At 61.8% G+C, this 16,731-nt stretch overlaps 2 protein-coding genes across 6 annotated transcripts in view; one reads left to right on the forward strand and one right to left on the reverse strand.

The window, feature by feature from the left end:
* The window catches only part of RAN (RAN, member RAS oncogene family), a 595,260-nt gene that overhangs the window by 324,044 nt on the left and 254,485 nt on the right, over positions 1 to 16,731 (forward strand). The gene's annotated exons all lie outside the window — the stretch shown is intronic.
* The window catches only part of RIMBP2 (RIMS binding protein 2), a 71,357-nt gene that overhangs the window by 46,502 nt on the left and 8,124 nt on the right, over positions 1 to 16,731 (reverse strand). For 4 of the 5 annotated variants that reach the window (XM_049620676.1, XM_049620673.1, XM_049620675.1 and 1 more), the window contains exons 3-5: positions 5,822 to 6,023; positions 2,571 to 2,716; positions 1,863 to 1,942 (exon numbers count right to left, since the gene is read on the reverse strand). In XM_049620676.1, the coding sequence (XP_049476633.1) occupies positions 1,863 to 1,942; positions 2,571 to 2,716; positions 5,822 to 6,023 (428 nt within the window). Of the gene's footprint in view, positions 1 to 1,862; positions 1,943 to 2,570; positions 2,717 to 5,821; positions 6,024 to 15,717; positions 16,530 to 16,731 lie in introns of those variants that run through there. The other variant, XM_049620674.1, reaches the window with a different exon arrangement.

Below are 16,731 nucleotides of genomic sequence, written 5' to 3' on the forward strand. Positions count from 1 at the left end.
CTGAGTCAGGGTGGGCAGACGGGGGTCACACGTACTGAGCCGGGTCCACGGTCAGGCGCGGCTGCACCGAGCAAGCGGGGCGAGGGTCAGTCCGGGGAGTCTCGCGTGATGCACCGAACGCGCGAGCTCAGAGTTCTGTGTCTGCAAAGCCGTTTGCACAGAGCGATGGTGGTTTCGGGCGGGCAGGAGAGGCGGGGGCAGAGGCAGACGCACCGCAGGCGACCATCCCAGGAGGTGACTGCGCCAGCCACTGAGGGGGGGCGGCCTCAGGCAGGTATTGTCTCGTTTCAGGTTTGGGGAAACCTCCACAGGCTTATTGAATGATGTCCGTGTCTGGTCCCAGGGGATCCCCCCAAACTCCTGCCTTTACCTTCAGAACCACCCCAGCGGGGGCGGTAAGGTACGAAGAGAACTCAGACGTGCAAAGTTCTCTCTGCGCCATTCGGTCTCACGTGGTTCGGGCTTCTTTGGCAGGGTGGCTGAAAGAGTCACAAAGCCAGCACCAGCACCGCATCAAGGGCACCAGCAAAGAAGAGAACGAACGAGGGGACATCGTGCACTTGGGCCGTGCCTGGTGACGGCAACAGCAGACGGAAGCCGGTTGGTCAGCCCGCCTTCTCCCGTGCCCGACTTCACGCTGGCTACAGAATGCGTCCACGGGGTGCACCGGCTGTTGGGCCCCTGTCCCCGGAGTGAGACCTCGCCTCTCCTGGAAGAGGAGGGAATGCGAGCCCAGGGCACACGGCTCGCCAGCGGGGAGGCTGGGGAGTGTGGCTGACCAGGGCGCAGGCCAGCTGGGAAGTGAGCCAGTCCCGAGAGCCCAGTTCAGCGCGAGAGCCATCACGAAGGGCTCCTGCTGGAGAAAATGGAACGCGTGCAAGGTATACCGACCGGCGGAAACCAAGGACAAGAGGCTGGGTCCTCATCGAGCGTGAGGAACGGGAGACATGAACGATGTGGTTTGTGGCTAACTCCTTCCCGTGGCAGAATGTGGTCTCGGGCTTGCCGGCACGGTCCCCAGGTAGCGGAGTTGTGGGGAGGCAGCTACCCCACACCCGTCTCAGAACTGGGGGGTCGTTCCCCACAAAGACTCTGTGAGGGTCGTTCAGACCAGATGGCTCCTTAGTTCCCACTGAGCATGGACACCACAGGACCCCAGAGAGAAATTAGCGAGGGGCGCCTCGCAAGTGTGAGGACCCCAGAAAGGCAGTAAACGGGGGCTCCGGACAAGCGTGTGCCCCTGTGAGTTTCAGCTTGCCACCTGCTGAGGGCTAAACCGTCCCCGTGAATGTTGGTTCAGGTCCTAGCCCCCCAGTGTGGGGAACGTGACCTTATTTGGAAATAGGGTCTTTGCAGATGCGATCAGGATGGGGTCGTGCTGGAGTCGGTGGGCCCCCATCCAGTGACTAGTGTCCTTACTGACAGAGGAAGAGAGAACGAGCAGATGCACAGGGAAGTGGCCAGGTGAGGCCGGGCAGAGACCACAGGATGCACCCATAACCCAGGGACGCCTGGAGCACCAGAAGCTACAAGAGCCCCCAGTGAGCACAGCCTTGCTGACCCGATCCCGCACTTCCCACCTCCAGAGCCGCCAGAGAACGTGCTTCTGCTGGTTTAAGTCTCCCACTTTGCGGTAAGTCGTTAACGGCCGTCCTGAGAAACAAATCCGCCTACACGCTTTCCATCAGAACCGACAACAAACCTTCCCCGTCTCCCGAGTCTGGCCGAACTGCCTGCCTTCGGCCGAGGACCCGGGGAGGGTGGGGAGGGGAGCACGCCCAGACCCGCGGCCCCATCAGCCCCAAGGCACCCCCCGCACGTCCACGGATGCTCGGGGATGCAGAGAGGAGCTTCGTGCTTACCTGTAGCGGGCGACACACAGGTGGACTTTCCCCGAGTGCCTCTGCTGCTTGCAGGTACCGGAACTCCGTTCATCATCCATCTGGTGAAGACACAAACCACGTTCAGGTTACGCAGCGGCGGGGTCACGTTTTTGCGGGAAGCACACAGGAAACCCCTCAGTCTCGCTGAGCCTTCTCGCCCCAGACCGCGGAGCTCCCACGAGCCCCGACTAGACCAACTTCTGTGTCTTGGGCACCGGCCCAGAGATGAAGCGGCTCCCTCAGTGTGGGCCCCCTGGTCACGCAGAAGGACGTTTATAAAGAACGCATCTTCCCGAGCCAAGAGTGGACCGGAGGTGGGGCCCCCCAACACGGGGTGTGGGACTCGCCGGGCAGACCGCGCGAGATTGCCAGGCCCTACCGGGCATCTGTGGACACAGAGACGGACAATGACCCACGGCCTCTGCTCGCAGGGGCTCGGCCCTGCGAGGGAAACAGACACCGTCCACCGCAATCACGTGTCAGAGGGTGTCTGGTGCTGTGGGGCTGAGACATCCGGGAATACTGCATGGAGGAGGTGACACGAGGGCCGATGAAGACCAGATATGGGAATTTACAGGAGGAAGGGAAGAGGCCCGGAGGGAGAGGGAGGAGGAGGGAGGAGGAAGGAAGGTGAGAGGACCATCGTGTTCCCACCGGACGGATCCGCGTGGGCGGGCCAGAACTCACGTCGGATTCAAATCTGCATCTTGGGCTAGCGGATCTCGACAGAAAGGTGGGCTTGATGGGCAGAGGCTCCGGCTTGTCACCAGGGAGCGGGAGGGGCCGGATATAGTCCCCAGTCACGGTGCGGCTTCCGACGGTGCTCTCCTGACCTGGCCACGACATCGAGACAATTTGAACAAGGATGCCAGTGAGGTGACAGACGTGTGGGTCCTTTGACTTTCCAGCGTGCCCGTCCCCCTCGCTGGCACCAGCCTCAGGTTTCCATCTTGGGAGCTGCCTGCTTCCTGCCCTCAGTCCCCACTGGCCACCTGACCCCCTGCCCCGCCAGGCCATCCCCCCGGCAGAGTCCACTCCTGGCTGTGAGGACGGTCTGGTGGCGATGGCAGTGTTACACATGCGGTGGGAAGGTCCAGCCACGGGGAATTAAAAGAAGCCACAGGGAAAGAGCCTCTCCTCTTCCCTGGCTGCAAACTGAGAGGCTGTGAGGCCTGGTGAGGCTGCAGCCACATTGCCCCCAGGAGGCGGAAGGTCTGTCCCACCGGAACTGGCTCCTAGAAGGGGAGCCGCCAGATGGGTAGGAAACGCATCCTGGGGGCTCAGTTGGAGCCCCCGAATCCAGCTGTGCGGGAACCAGACACACTGGCTCATCTACTCCAGGTGATAAGCAAGTTCCCTGTGGCTCACACCCATTTAGGTCAGCATCGCTGTCATTTACGACCCAAAGTGTCCTAATTTACATACAAAGCGGCCAAGAGGCTGGGAATTTTTAGAATTTCGAGGAGAAGCACAGGAGCAGTGATTCCCTCCCTGACCTCTCTGTCCAGCCTCTGTCCTCAGTGGCCAGACCTCGGGATCATTTCACCGAAGATTCAACCTGCCGAGTCCACGCTGGGAAAGGCCAAATGATTCGCAGTAAGGTGGGAAGTGTCCCTACAGAGGCTTTCACCTGCCAGGGGCCCCGCAGCTCCGGCCCGGTTAAAGGAACTGTGGGATAACACCCCTGCAACAGAATCAGTGCCAGAACAGACACAGGGCCCTGCTGGGGCGTCAGATCCCAGAGAGCAGAGGTGTGGCCTGGTCACTGCCGTCTGTCCCCACTGCTCACGGCAGCGCTCGGCATACAGCAGGTGCAAAGTGATGCTGCGCAAATGCGCGCCCAGGAGCCCCGGGGCACCAGCTGAGAAGGGGGAAAGGCCAACCTCTGACCCACGGCTGGTCCGACCCCCTGGCAGTGGAAGTCACGAGTCCCGCTTTTGGACAGAAGCTGTTTGAGCACGTGCACAGTCCACTGTTTCCTCTTTGAAGGAACATTCCAGACAGAGAGGCTGTGCCTCCAGCCCAGCACTCCTGAGCGAGAACAGTGGGGCCAGTGCCCTACGCCAGCCTCAGAGGAACGTAGAGCCACGGTCGGCGATGCCGGAAGGGCAAGGGTGAAGCCAGGGGCGCGTGGGCCCTGCCAAGGGCGCCCCCTCGTGGGGCGAGTCACTGACTGTTACATGAGCTACGTCCATCCTGGCGGCTGTGTGGAAGGCTTGCTACAAACCTATTCGCACACCAGGATCTCATCGATCCGCTTGGTGGCGACCCGGAACCACTGTGGGTCTGAGTGCACACCTTCCACCACCGCGGGTCACACCCTGTTCTCCAGATTGTTTCAACACCGAGCCACTCCCACTGGACGCACGTCTGCATGCCTCACGGAGGCGCGCACACAGCAGCCCAAGACACCATGGGGAGAAGGGACGGCTGGCCACGTGGGCTGGGGTGGGCACGCGACGGTGGGTCGGGTGCTCTGCTGTGACCAGCCTGCAGACCCGACGTGGGCAAGGACCCGCCTGCCCCGGCGGTCTGGGGCTCAGGTGCACGCCAGGCAGAGGTTCCACGTGACGGGCCCCTGTTAAGCCCTGGGTGCCACGAAACCACAGGCTTCCCTGGGCCGTAACTCTGCACTCAGAGGCTGCGTTTTTCAGTGCACGCGGGCATTCTGCGTGGCCTCCAGGCACCCTGTCCCTGTCCCTGAGGATCTGACGTGTGCCCGTCCCGTGTCAGGATCTTGAAAAGCATCACCGGCCAACCTCATGCGGCCACCCAGCCTAAGAATGTTTGTCTCATCTAGTGACAGCTGAAACTGTCCTACCCCTTCTCATCCTTCAGACGGCACAGCCCAACGTCCTTTCCTAGAGCCAGGCTTCTTCGTCCACCTGGTCTGAAGCAGTCCTGGGTCACTTTCTAGCTTGTCACTCTGTCCTCACGCATCTGTCCCCTTGTCTGTCTCCAGCCACCGAGAGGCGTTTCCACAGGGGCCTGGCCAGCTGGCTGACCTCACAGCCGCAGCCCCGACACACGGGCTAGGTGCACCATGCCCTCGGAACACCTTGGAGGGGTGTGCAGACCCTCCTCCCTCTGCCCTGCTGCTCACAGCCACGTGGCACGTAGCTAATGACTGAGCGGGAAGGACGGGGCACGTCATTTATCAAGACAAAAGCAGCCTCGCTTTGTCTTAATATCACGAAGCATCAGAAAGAAACGATCACGTATTCTAATGCCAACAGGGAGAGATCTGGACGTTCTCTCTCCGACGGAACTCAGAAGGGGGGGCTCTGACACTCATCTCCCCAAATTAAAAACAACAGTAACTTTTAAACAGGCGGGTATTCTTGCAACCCCCGTGTCCTGGGACAGCCGCCCCTGGGCGGGGAGGACAGTCCCGACTGATCAGGGCAGCCTCTGTGCCCCGGCTGGAAGCCGCGGCGAGGCCTGAGGACACACGTCTGCAATCTCCGTGCCGGATACAAAGACGAGATCCCTCCCCCGATGTGCAAGGTCCATCCCCATCCTGCGTCCTGAGCACAAGTGTGACGGGGGGGGGCGCTCAATTCACCGCCGTCACCGTCGCCGCCTGAGCAGGAACGGGAATCGGTCCCCACACGGAGGGGGCAGGGCACGAAGGCGGGAGGCGGCCGCAGCCCAGCGGTGCACCTCGGGACCCCGGCCTCGCCCCGGTCTCTCTCCTCCACACAGCGGGACCGGGACAGCGTCCGCAGGGCACACGGCCGCGCGAGGAGCGTGTCTGCCGACGGCATCGCGTGCTCAGAACGGGGGCTGGTGCACCGTGCGTGCGCAGTGACTGCGGCCGGCCCGCCGTCGCTCGGAGCCCTGGGACGCCGGTGCCTAGGCCGGCGGGTCAGACAGACGCTCACTACGCACGCCCAGATGCGGGGTCACCGGCCATCCCTCCTCCGCCACGCACTCACCTTTGCCGATGGAGGGGCTGAGTCCGTTCATGAATTGCGGGAAAGGCTTGCCGGGCGCGGGGACGTCTACGGAGACGCCAGGGCTGACTCCCAGCAGGTCGATCTTCCCGGCGTGCTGCCGGAGCCTCTCCAGGTCCTGCGACAGCAGGCTGAACTGCTCACTCTGCGTCCGGCATTTCTCCTCCAGCTCCCGAACCTTGCTCTGCACGGCAGACGCACGGACACGCGGTCAGGGGCGGGCGGCGGGGGAAACGTGTGTCCGTGCGTCTGCATGTGAAAGCGTGTGAACGCGTGTGTGCACACGTGTGCTGCCTCCCACCTCCACAGGAGGACAGTGTCCCATCAAACCAAGCGTCCTGAGCGGCCTGGCCGTGGTGCCTCACCAGACAGACGTGGGAAACCACAGGTGCAGAGAAACCCTACGGACGGTCAGCTCCCAGCCAACCGTGGATTGTTCTGGGCTGTGTGTGCAGCCCAGGGACTGGTGGTGGACACGCCCCACCGGAGCCATTTGAAATTTGGACTGCGAGGCTGACACAGCCCAGACAGGGGGGCAGCTCGGCTACTAACCCGCCGACCCGTTCAAGGAACCTAACCCCAAAGAAGTGCTTTGGCAATAAAAGGGAACTTCTACCTGCTGCATGTGGTCAGCAACACAGCCGCCATTTGCAGACATCCAGAGGGGTCTCGGGAGCACCGGGGAGGGCGGGGGGCTCCCCCAGACACGCATCAGGGAAGGGGCAGCTCCCTGCTGACTGCCTGCTCCTGTCCCAGCCGGTGGTTCTCAGGTCGGGGGGCTGGAGACGCACTCCCCGCTCCCCACTCACGGACCACACTTCCCATCCTGGTGCAGACACCAGGCTTCGCCGTGGGGACCAGAGCGTCCCGCACTGTCCACTGCGGGACGCACGCCAGGGAGGGAGGCGAGCGGGGTCAGCTCCGCCCCTTCCCTGCGGTACCGCCCCCCGACATTGCTGCATTAGCTCCTGGGCTATTTCTCCTCTGTCTCCCGCACCGTGAGCTCCAAGCCTCTCTGGTTCCCTCCCTGATACAGCCTCAGTGCTTTTCACGGAATCAGGCCCACAGTAGGTGCTGGACACGTCTGCCGAATCCACGAAAGGGGGAACCGATCTGCTGTGCGGGGGGCTTACTTCGTCTGCACAGAAGTCCTGCCTTCGCTCCGTTCCTTACTCCGTGATAAACGGAAAATGCCGTTTACTGTGTTATTGATTTGCCGTACTGCCCGGTTCCCCCACTAACATGCCAGCCCCACAAGGGCAGGAGCTGCTGGCTTTCCTGCGGCGTCCCCAGCACTTGGGACAGAGCTCGGTGGCAGTCCGCCTTCAGAAGGCGTGTGGTTGGGGCGCCTGGGTGGCGCAGTCGGTTAAGCGTCCGACTTCAGCCAGGTCACGATCTCGCGGTCCGTGAGTTCGAGCCCCGCGTCAGGCTCTGGGCTGATGGCTCGGAGCCTGGAGCCTGTTTCCGATTCTGTGTCTCCCTCTCTCTCTGCCCCTCCCCCGTTCATGCTCTGTCTCTCTCTGTCCCAAAAATAAATAAAAAATGTTGAAAAAAAAAAAAATTTAAAGAAGGCGTGTGGTTCACACAGGTGTGCGCGCAGGAGGGTGGGGACAGCCAGGGAGGCCCGCAACTGTGGGGAGCCAGCAACAGAGGCGCCTTTCCTTCCCCCCGCCCCTCCTCCTCCTCCCTTTCCTCCCCCCCTCCTCTTCCCCTCCCCTTCTCCCTCCCCCTCCCCCTCCCCCTTCCCTTCCTCCTCCCCCCTTCATCCTCCTTTTCCACCCCTCTTCCTCCTTCCTCCCTCTCCTCCTTCTCCTCCCCCTCCCCCCCTTCCCCTCCTCTGGCATTAAGCTTTCCAGCTCCTTAGTATAGAATGAAATGCTATTTATGTCTGAGATCAGGGATTTCTAAAAATAAACCTAACAAACCCCAAGCCTATAATTAATTTCTTTGATTCATTAAAAAAAAAAAAAAAAAAAAAGCAGCAGGCTTCTTTTAAAAAGCTGAATGAGCTTGTCTGTGACAGCTGTCTCCAGCGAGGAAGGCAGAGAAGCGACATCAGCCAGCGCTCCCAGGCGCAGGCGGGGGACACTGGGACGGCGTCAGACCCGCCCCCAGCCCGGCCGCCGGGACCCAAGTACGGGGTAACATCTGCCCCAGGGCAGAGCCGCGAGCCCTTGGGGGACAGGCAGGCGGGCTACCCACCTCGGGCGAGGGGCGCTGGAAGGCCTGAGCTCCCCTGGGTTATCCAGGTGGGCTCCCAGGTGCCGGCGCTGGTGTGTGGGGTATCAGGTGGCTCGTGGGAGAACACGAGCACCACTGAGATGGCCGTGAGTTCATTTTCACGTGCGTCACGACAAATTCCGGCAGATCAAGTCCTCAGCACTGTGTGCACGTGACAAGTGACCTTGCTAAAAACAGCAAACAGATTCCTCGCTTGTGTGACACTCTAGAAATGACAAAACCATAGTGACGGACAACAAATCAGCGGTTGTCGGGGTCGGGGCCGGGGCCGGGGGAGGGCGTGACTCCCAGGGGTACCAGGAGGGGGTGTCTTTGGGGCCATGGGGCATCCCTATTCCCACGGTGGCGACACGAATCTCTACGTACAACCGACCCCACGGAACTTCACACGAGATGGGGAAGAGGATGAACGTAGAAACGGGCAAAATCCACATCACGGCTTGCAGCCTGGCGGCCCGGCTTGCGCCAACACGGGCTCTGGGCCTGAGAGTGCGCCACGGCCCCGGGAGCCGAGCGAAGGGAACGTGGGAAGGATCGTAGCGGTTTATGTACCTTATTGTGCGTCTCAAATTATTTCAAAAGAAAAAGTTTTTAAAAATGAGCAGATTCAACGAAGTAAGAAGTGATGCTGCAGGCGGCCTGCAGGCGCCAGGAACGTCTCGGTGGCGCGTGAACGGTGTTGCGTGCGGAGCGCGGCCGAGGTCCTGACGGGTCGCCGCTGGATCCCGGTGCCTGAGACACACGTGGGGCCGGCCAGAGCTGTCTGGCTTGAGGTTTCCGGGACAGGGCGGGCACAGAGGTGGAGGAGGGCGACCGAGCTCCCCTGGCCGGGCCCCGCAGGACTCAGACACACGGGGAGACGGGGGGCACGCGGAGGCACCCAGTGGCAGCACCATTCCTGTGCCGCTGTGACCACGGCGTCCTTGGCACCCACTGCCGGCAGGCCCAGGACCTGAGTCTCCTGAGACTGGCCCTCAGTGACTCCCTCCTTCCGGGGTGTGTTCCTGTGTCCAGGGTCCCCTTCAGCGACGGGGACCGTGACACGCCGCCTCCCCTGCGGCTGGCTCTGCTGGGAGCGGACCTCAGAGCATCGGGGTGCCTGGGGCGCCCACGGAGGCTGGCGGGGAATGCCAGTGGGGAGGGGAGCAGGGGCAAGACCGCGGGATGTCGGGGGGTGGGGGACACAGCGAACCAGGGCATGGGTGTCCTGTCTGCATCCACTCAGCACCGTCCAGACCCACCGTGGGCAAAACTTCGTCTCCCGAGAGCAGCAGAAAGTCTCCAGCATAATGAAAAACGTCTCAGTTTTTAAATGCCGGCAAGTATCTCAGAGGCCAATAACTGGTCCGGGCTGACGAGTCCCATCTAGAGACGGCACGGTGGCTCCATGATTCCCAGCTAGTGTCCCCGGCACGAGCTCAGGCTGGCCTGGGTGGCCCTGGTGGCCCACAGGATGATCCCCCGCAGGGTCTGGGGCTCCAGGCTGTCAGATGGATAGTTGACGTTCTTACTGGATGAACAGCATGGACTCCTACTCCAGAGCAATCGGCCGGCACCGCTGAGAAGCCCTTCCCGGGGTGGGCAGCATGACGCTAGGACGGCTGCAGCCCGGAGCCACCTGCCCCGAACACGTCTGCTCTCTGTGCCTCTATCGGCCAGCCATGCTCACCGGTACGGCCCAAATCAGGAAAAACGAAACAACCCTGATGAAATGGTCAGCTTTTCCCTAAGCATGATGAATGGGAGAAACGGACAATTACCAGTGACGTTAAAGGTACCATCCCACCCTTGAGCGAACAGGGCAGAAGACCGCAGGCCCCAAGCCTCGAAACGGTCCTGTGTCCACATACTGATCAGAGGACGTCCGACTGCCCAAGGCCACGAGGACCAGGCTCCGTCAGGCTGACATCTTTCCCTGAGCACACCTTCCATGGGAGCTGATGGCAGAAGGTCCTAATGGTGCAGACAGGATGTTGCTGGGCTACAGGACAAACACGGATGTGCCGCGTTGTGCCTGTCTGTCAGGGCGTTTGCTTAACCCACATCTGTCCACGTGAGGCCACTTGGTCTGGGCCTTGCTCCCATCATAACCTGGGGTAAAGGTGTAGGGGGGGTGGCCGAGCCTATCCCACCTCCAGGTGCTCCCAGAGAGAACAGAGGAGTCGAGCCGGCCACACCTAACTGCCTCTCCCGCTCCGGCCTCGCTTCCCCTCCGGGCATCAAGGGCAACGGCTGTAGGGCAGCAGGACGTCAACCCTCGGAACCCAGGAGCTTCGGGTGCCTGTTCTCTGTAGCCTGGGTGGGTGGAGACTCACGACAGCGAGGAGATGGGAGCTGGGGACCCGTGACACCCAACGTGCATTGCACGGGAAGACACTCCCTCTGGAAGCTCCATCAGGCTCTCCCCCTCCCGGAAGACAGGAAGGATTTCCGGGAGCACGGCGTCCCGGCCTGGCTACAGGGGCAGGGGCGGCCCGGGTGGCAGATGTGGGCCAGCGGCCAGGAGGTGCCTCTGACGGTCCCAGAGCCACCAGCAGGAGGAACCACTTCCCCGCAAACAGGAAGGCAGCAGCGACCCCGCTGATCCGCCCGGCTGGCGTATTTGAACAAAAGTGTTTATTTCAGGATTCAGGGCACTGTCGCCTCCTGGGTGGGTGGCCTCCCGGGGAGCCGGCCACCTGCAGGCATGGGGAGTGGGGGCCGCCCAGAAGCGGCTGTGTTCTGACCGCGGCGGGAACAGATGGCAGAGTCGTCAGGCAAGTCAGCCATCCCTGGGAGAAACGCGGCGACTTGCACATTTGGATGCGGGTATTTATAAACATGACGGAAAACACGCCATGAGCACGATCGCTAGCGGGCCCAGCTCGGCCACTGGGTAGTTCACGTCTGGCGCTCGGGCTTCGTGAATGAGGGCCACGTGGGGGGCCGTGCCCGGTCACCGGCGTCCGAGCAGGGCCGCCGTGGGTCATCAGAACAGCAGGCGAAACCAGGGAGCGCTCCAGGCAGCCTGGGAGCAGCGGCTGTGTGTGGCGTCCTGACGTGCAAACGGGATTCGGGAGCCGTTTCTGAGCGCCACACGCCTGCTGCGTGCCAGGCGCTGCCGGGGGCTCTCACGCATTCTCGCGGACCGTCGGGGGGACCCACGGGGTAAGGAGGTAGGAGCCCAAGGCAGAGTAAGGAAATAAGGCCAAGGTGCGCAAAGGCCAGGGTCACACCACCAGGCAGTGGCCGGACGAGGCCAGGCCTCTGAGTCCAGGCTCTGAGCTGGCTCTAGATCCTGGACCCCCCGCTCACTCACGGGGGGGGCCCCCGCTCACTCACGGGGGGGTCCCCGCTCACTCACGGGGGACCTGGAGGCAAGTCAATCACACAGCCTCAGTGGGCCTCGCTGCCTTCACCTATAACATAGGGCGAAGCACGTGTTCCAGAACCCAGTGGCAAACTGCAAAGTCAGACCCTGGGGGGCAGGGTGGGGACTCCGCTGCAGAAGCTAGAAACCTTCTACCCTCCGTGGGCAAAGCCTCAGCACGGACACTGCTGGGGGTAGGGGATCGGGTATCCTAGTAACTCAGTCACCCAAGCTCCCTCACACACACCCACCCCCCCGGCCGGACGTCTCTTTTCGGCACCTTGGAACCCATGCAAGTCTATCAAAATCCCCTACATTTCACCATTAGTGGGGACACTCGGTGCCGTCGTCCCCGTGACCCCATGAATGAAGGAATGCCTTCCGCTGCCAGTTTCATACCCGTCTGGGTCAGCTCCTGCCTGCAAGCAGAGCCCATAGGAAAATCCACGGAAGCGCGTGGACGGGCTGAGTTCCAGAACGTCTGCAGGATGATGCAATCTTGACACTGAAACGAACCACGTCGTAGCCAAGGGGAGACTCCGGTAAGGGAAGCCGTCTCTCCAGTTGAGGTCTTACATCCTACAGTGTGTGGACCCAGCACGGCTAAAACACAAGTGTCTTAAACATTTGCTTTGGTTCATACGATTGAGCGTTTCCCCAAGTGTCCAACTTAAATCGCACTGGATTCTAAGCTGGCGGGTCTGGACCACTGGAGTTTTCCTGCTTCGGTACGGACACCCTCTGTCACGTGGTTTTACGGGGGCAGATAAGCACCGATCGCTGGCGGGACCTCGGAACTCCTGAATCGCCTTCAGGGGTAGTACCAACAGTGAGCGGAGGCGGCGGCATCGGGGACACAGAGCTGGACTCGGGGGGTTGGTCCCGGGGCAGCCGAACTCCCCACCGTTGGAGCGAGCGTGCCGTCCTTGTCCCTACGCACGTCGCCTTCCAGCGGAGACTCAGGAGGACGGGGCTGCCGAAGCTTCTTCCGGGGGGGCAGAGACCCCCAAGCCGACCACGATTCCCGGGGCAAAGAGGATTCTCAAGACATGGAGGATGGAAAACGTTAATGATGAATCTTCAGATTCTCGACGTGGCTAATCCTCTGTCACGCTTCAGGATCACAACCGAGACGTCCTGAGGATTCTAGAATTCAGGCGGGGCAGGGACGATGCCACAGCTCAACCGCGTTCGGCTTCGTCTCCTGGGCCTGTGACGCTGTCCCGGCTTCTCCTGTGGCGAAGTGTCACTGGCTACGGCCGGTGCACAGTGGACACAGAAGAGAAGGTAGGAGCCGTCCCTGCCGCAGTCACGGGGAAGCCCTGTGCTCCGGACACAGCCACAGGAGGCAGGGAGCCCGGGCGGGGCGCTCCCGGGGGCCTTCCCAGGTGGGCGGCGGGTGTCGCCGACAGGAAGCGACCTTTGTGTGTGCAGCGTGAGGCTGCGATGCGCTGGGGAGGCTGGCCTTACGCTTCACCTGACAACCAGCTCCAGCTTTCCGACGGGACCAAACCCACGTGCTCCTTCACCCACATGCGCACTCAGTGCCACGGGGTCACCAAGTAACCAAGTGTCCTAACACCCGCCCAGCAGGGTGACGTCTCCCTGAGGGCCCCGCGACACGGTGCCGGCACATTCAGGGACCCGCGGAAACGTTTTCGTTTTAGTTTCCTTGAAAACCAGGAGTAAAGAAAATACGGGAAGAACGACTCCAACCTGGACGATAGCCCTCTTTACGCCCACGCAGATATACGTAAACGTGACACTTGATATTTTCACGGGGCCCAGGAAAGTCACAACGCAGCCCGGATGCTGGGTCCCACCTCTAGGAGGGACCCCACGCCTGTCTGGGTTGGGGGAGCGCGGTCTGCTCTGGAAAGTCTCCCCAGATGCGACCCAGGGATGAAAGGAGCCCGCGAGGGTTCCTTCCTGGCTGTGACGAGTGTCTGGTGTCGCGGGCCATCTGATGCCTCATCCCTGAGCGGACGACCAGCAAGCTGGGGGCAAAGCAATGAGGCGCTAGGAAGACGCCCCGGGGGAACAAGCCACAAAGCAGCCAAACGCACACGTAAAGCACACGGCACCGACACCGGTGAGAGCAAGCTCATCGCGGGGGTGGGGCAGGAGGGGGGCTCCCCCTGCGACGGACCCCAGAGCCCGTCCCCTCCCACCCCACGGAGGGGCGCTGCTCCCCTGCACACTTTCCTCAGCCGCCGCAGACGGTGCCACCAGGGGGCCCGCCTGCCCTTGCAGCCCGGCTCTGCTCTTGCGAGCCGCGTATCCCCGGGCAGTTGGCTCAGTCTCTGTGCCTGATTTCCAACCGGTAAAGAGGATGCCGATGGTGGCCACCTGACCGGGTCCAGTGCCCAGCGGGTAGTGGCCACGTGGTATGAGGGACCGTCTCCTGCTGTGACGCACCCACCAGGGGAGGCGGGGCTTCTGAGTCCTGCACTGTGTGAGCTAATTCACGACTCAACTCTCGCCGCAGTGTTGCTGGTAGGAGAGCTGAGCCCGGCTCCCAGGGAGGACGGGACAGGGAGGTCCCGGGAAGCCAGGCTGCAACGCAGCGGCTGAAGGGTGGGGCTCTGGCACCAAGTTCCTGGGGTTTGAGTCCAGATTTTACTTCCTACTAGCTTGCCTTGGCCAAGTCACTTAAACTGACTGTGCCTCATTTTCCCCTGGGTCGTCATGGAGATGAAGTGAACATGTGCACCAAGCCCTAGATGTCCCCAGACGCATCCCTAGAACAGCACTTGGCACGGAGTAAGTGTTCAATAAACACTATAGTCGCTGCTATTACTGTCATTACTGTTAATCGATTTTAAAATATTTTCTTGCTTCTTTGTCTTGAAAGAACTCCCTCACAGAGGGATTAACTGACACTACCTACTCCTGGGCGTACAGAGTGCTCTGTCGGGATTCTGGAAAAGCTCTGTTCTGTGTTAACTCCCGACACCCATCTTTGCTAAGCCCCGAAGCCAGCCCCGACGATTCTGCGGGTGCTGGGACTCTGCACACGTCCTGACCGGGAACAGACACAGCGCCCCTCTTGCCGTCCCCAAACATCCTAGCCATTCACTCATCAGAAAACGGGGCCTGGGACACCCACAGAACCGGCTCCGAGCACAACGGTGTTCTGAGGGGTTTTATTTAATGTGTTTTTGGAGGTGATCCTTACTACTCCTGTTTTCTGTCTCACTGGGCAAGGTTGGGGGCCTGTTCTGGGCTGTTCTGCTGAGTAGAACACCTGGCCAGTGGCAGTGACCAGCGCGTGACCCTCCAGGGACACAGACACGTTCCAGCACAAGCGTGTGGCACGCCACAGATGTTCCTTGTCGACCCTTCTGGTAAAGGTGAGGGGGCAGAAGGAGTGAAGGTTCGGGTCACTAACGTGCTGAGCCACGGATCGGCTAAGATCCCAGAGGGCTGGCTGGTCCAACGTGCTGCCCTTCTCCAGACTAGCCTCGCAGACACTGACCAATGCTTCCCAGACGCCAGCTGCATCTGAACTGGGTCCCTCCCAGGTTCCCGGCTCCCTCCTCCAGAGCGTCTGACTCCACAGGTTAGGCAGGACCCGACAACCCGCATTTCTAACAAGCCCCCAGGTGATGCTGACACGGCCAGCCTGGGAACTCCACTCTGAGAACCACTCACCCCCAAAGTGGGAAAAGCGTCCCTTCCGTGAATACGTGATCCGAGTCAGAGTTTCGGAAAACACTCAAAACCCTGATCAGAGGGACACGCGGCTCCTCGTGTTCCCCGGGGGGGGGGGGGGGGGGTTGGCAGGGGGGGTCATTGAGAAGCGTGGCAGCTTGTTCACGGAAGAAGGTAAGCCCCCAGCACAAACACAAAGGCGGAGCGTTCAGGGGCCAGGATCGAATCCCCGATGACCGACAGAGAAGCTGCATCCTGGGCTCTGGGCCCTGGGTCCCGTGAATGACCCGAGGGCAGAACGAGTCCCACCAACTCCCACCCCCCCACCCCCAGTGGTCATCGGGGCTCCGACATGCCCTTCCAGCCTGACCGTTACAGCCTTCGCGGAAAACGGGAGACCAGGTTCGCTGGGCCCGCTCAACACGTGCGAGACCAGAGCTCGCGCCCCCGGGGCCCCCGCGGAGCCCCCTGCAAGCGGCTCCCCGAGCCCCCAGCCCCACTGCACCAGGAGGAACCTCCAGCTGCCGGCTCCGGAGGAAGAGCTGGGTTGAGCCGGCCCAGGGACCCGTGGGCGCCCCATGCACACGGAAGGCATCGCCACGCACACACGGGGACACGAGGTTCCCTCCAATACCTGCATGCTGTCCAAGGCGTTCTGGGCGGAGCGCAAAGCAGGACACAATCACAGGAAGGTGTTGTGAACAAAAGAAGACAGAGGATTCTCAGCACATCTGCACGGCCTTTTCCATTCGTTAAACCCAAAGCACGTTACGATGCTACCACATCCCAAAGCATGCACGGCCACCGGCGCCGGGTGGCGGGGCCTCGGCGGGCAGCTCCAAATGCGGGTTAGAACAAGAGACGTGAAATCAGCGGGCTCCGGGTGATGGCGGAGGAAGCAGACCTGCGGCCAGGAGATGATGTGAATGGCAGCGGGGGTCGGGGCGGGGGGGGGTGTTCAGGCAGGGGCGGAGATCATCTGTCAGGGAGCAGCAAGGCCACTTGGGGTCTGCGTCCATTCTCTCAGGTTGTGTATCTCCCACTGCCATTCGTCACACTCACCCCTCCAGATACTCGTTAGCTAACGGACGCTCTCAAAAAATCAATTCTAACACACGTGATGGTAGCGAAGCAACCTTTCCCTGCGGGAGGAATAGACGTTGAAAGGCAACGTGAGAGACGTAAGAGGTGTGCACGCGGTGGTCCGTGGCCGCCGGTCCCCTGTGGGTGAAGGACGAGGTCATCTCGGGGGACAGCCGCGTCCCGTACCTGGGGATGGCAGGCCCGACGTCACCCACGCCCGTGCGTCTGCAGCGAGGGGGTCGCTAACCGTCTGACCTGTGTCCGCGTAGGCGGGAGGCCTGGCGTGGTCGTTACTCCCATTTGTCACGCACAGAGCGTGCAGGTGGCTGGGCCTCGGGGGGAGTCTGAGTTCCGTCCAGACCCGCCCATCCGCCACTCCTGGGGAGCCGTGGGGCTCCGCGCGAGGGACAGAGGTGCGGTCACTCCTCCCAGGACCCCACGCGGGTGGGACTTTGCACAGCTCGCTGCCGAGCCCCCCGGCGCCAGCAGGACCGGCTGCAGGGAGGCCCCACGCTGCGTTCACTGGGGGCGGCGCTGAGGCGGCACCTCGGATGCCGGTCACCGC

The sequence above is a fragment of the Panthera uncia genome (genome assembly GCF_023721935.1).
Source record: "Panthera uncia isolate 11264 chromosome D3 unlocalized genomic scaffold, Puncia_PCG_1.0 HiC_scaffold_9, whole genome shotgun sequence".
Classification (NCBI taxonomy): domain Eukaryota; kingdom Metazoa; phylum Chordata; class Mammalia; order Carnivora; family Felidae; genus Panthera; species Panthera uncia.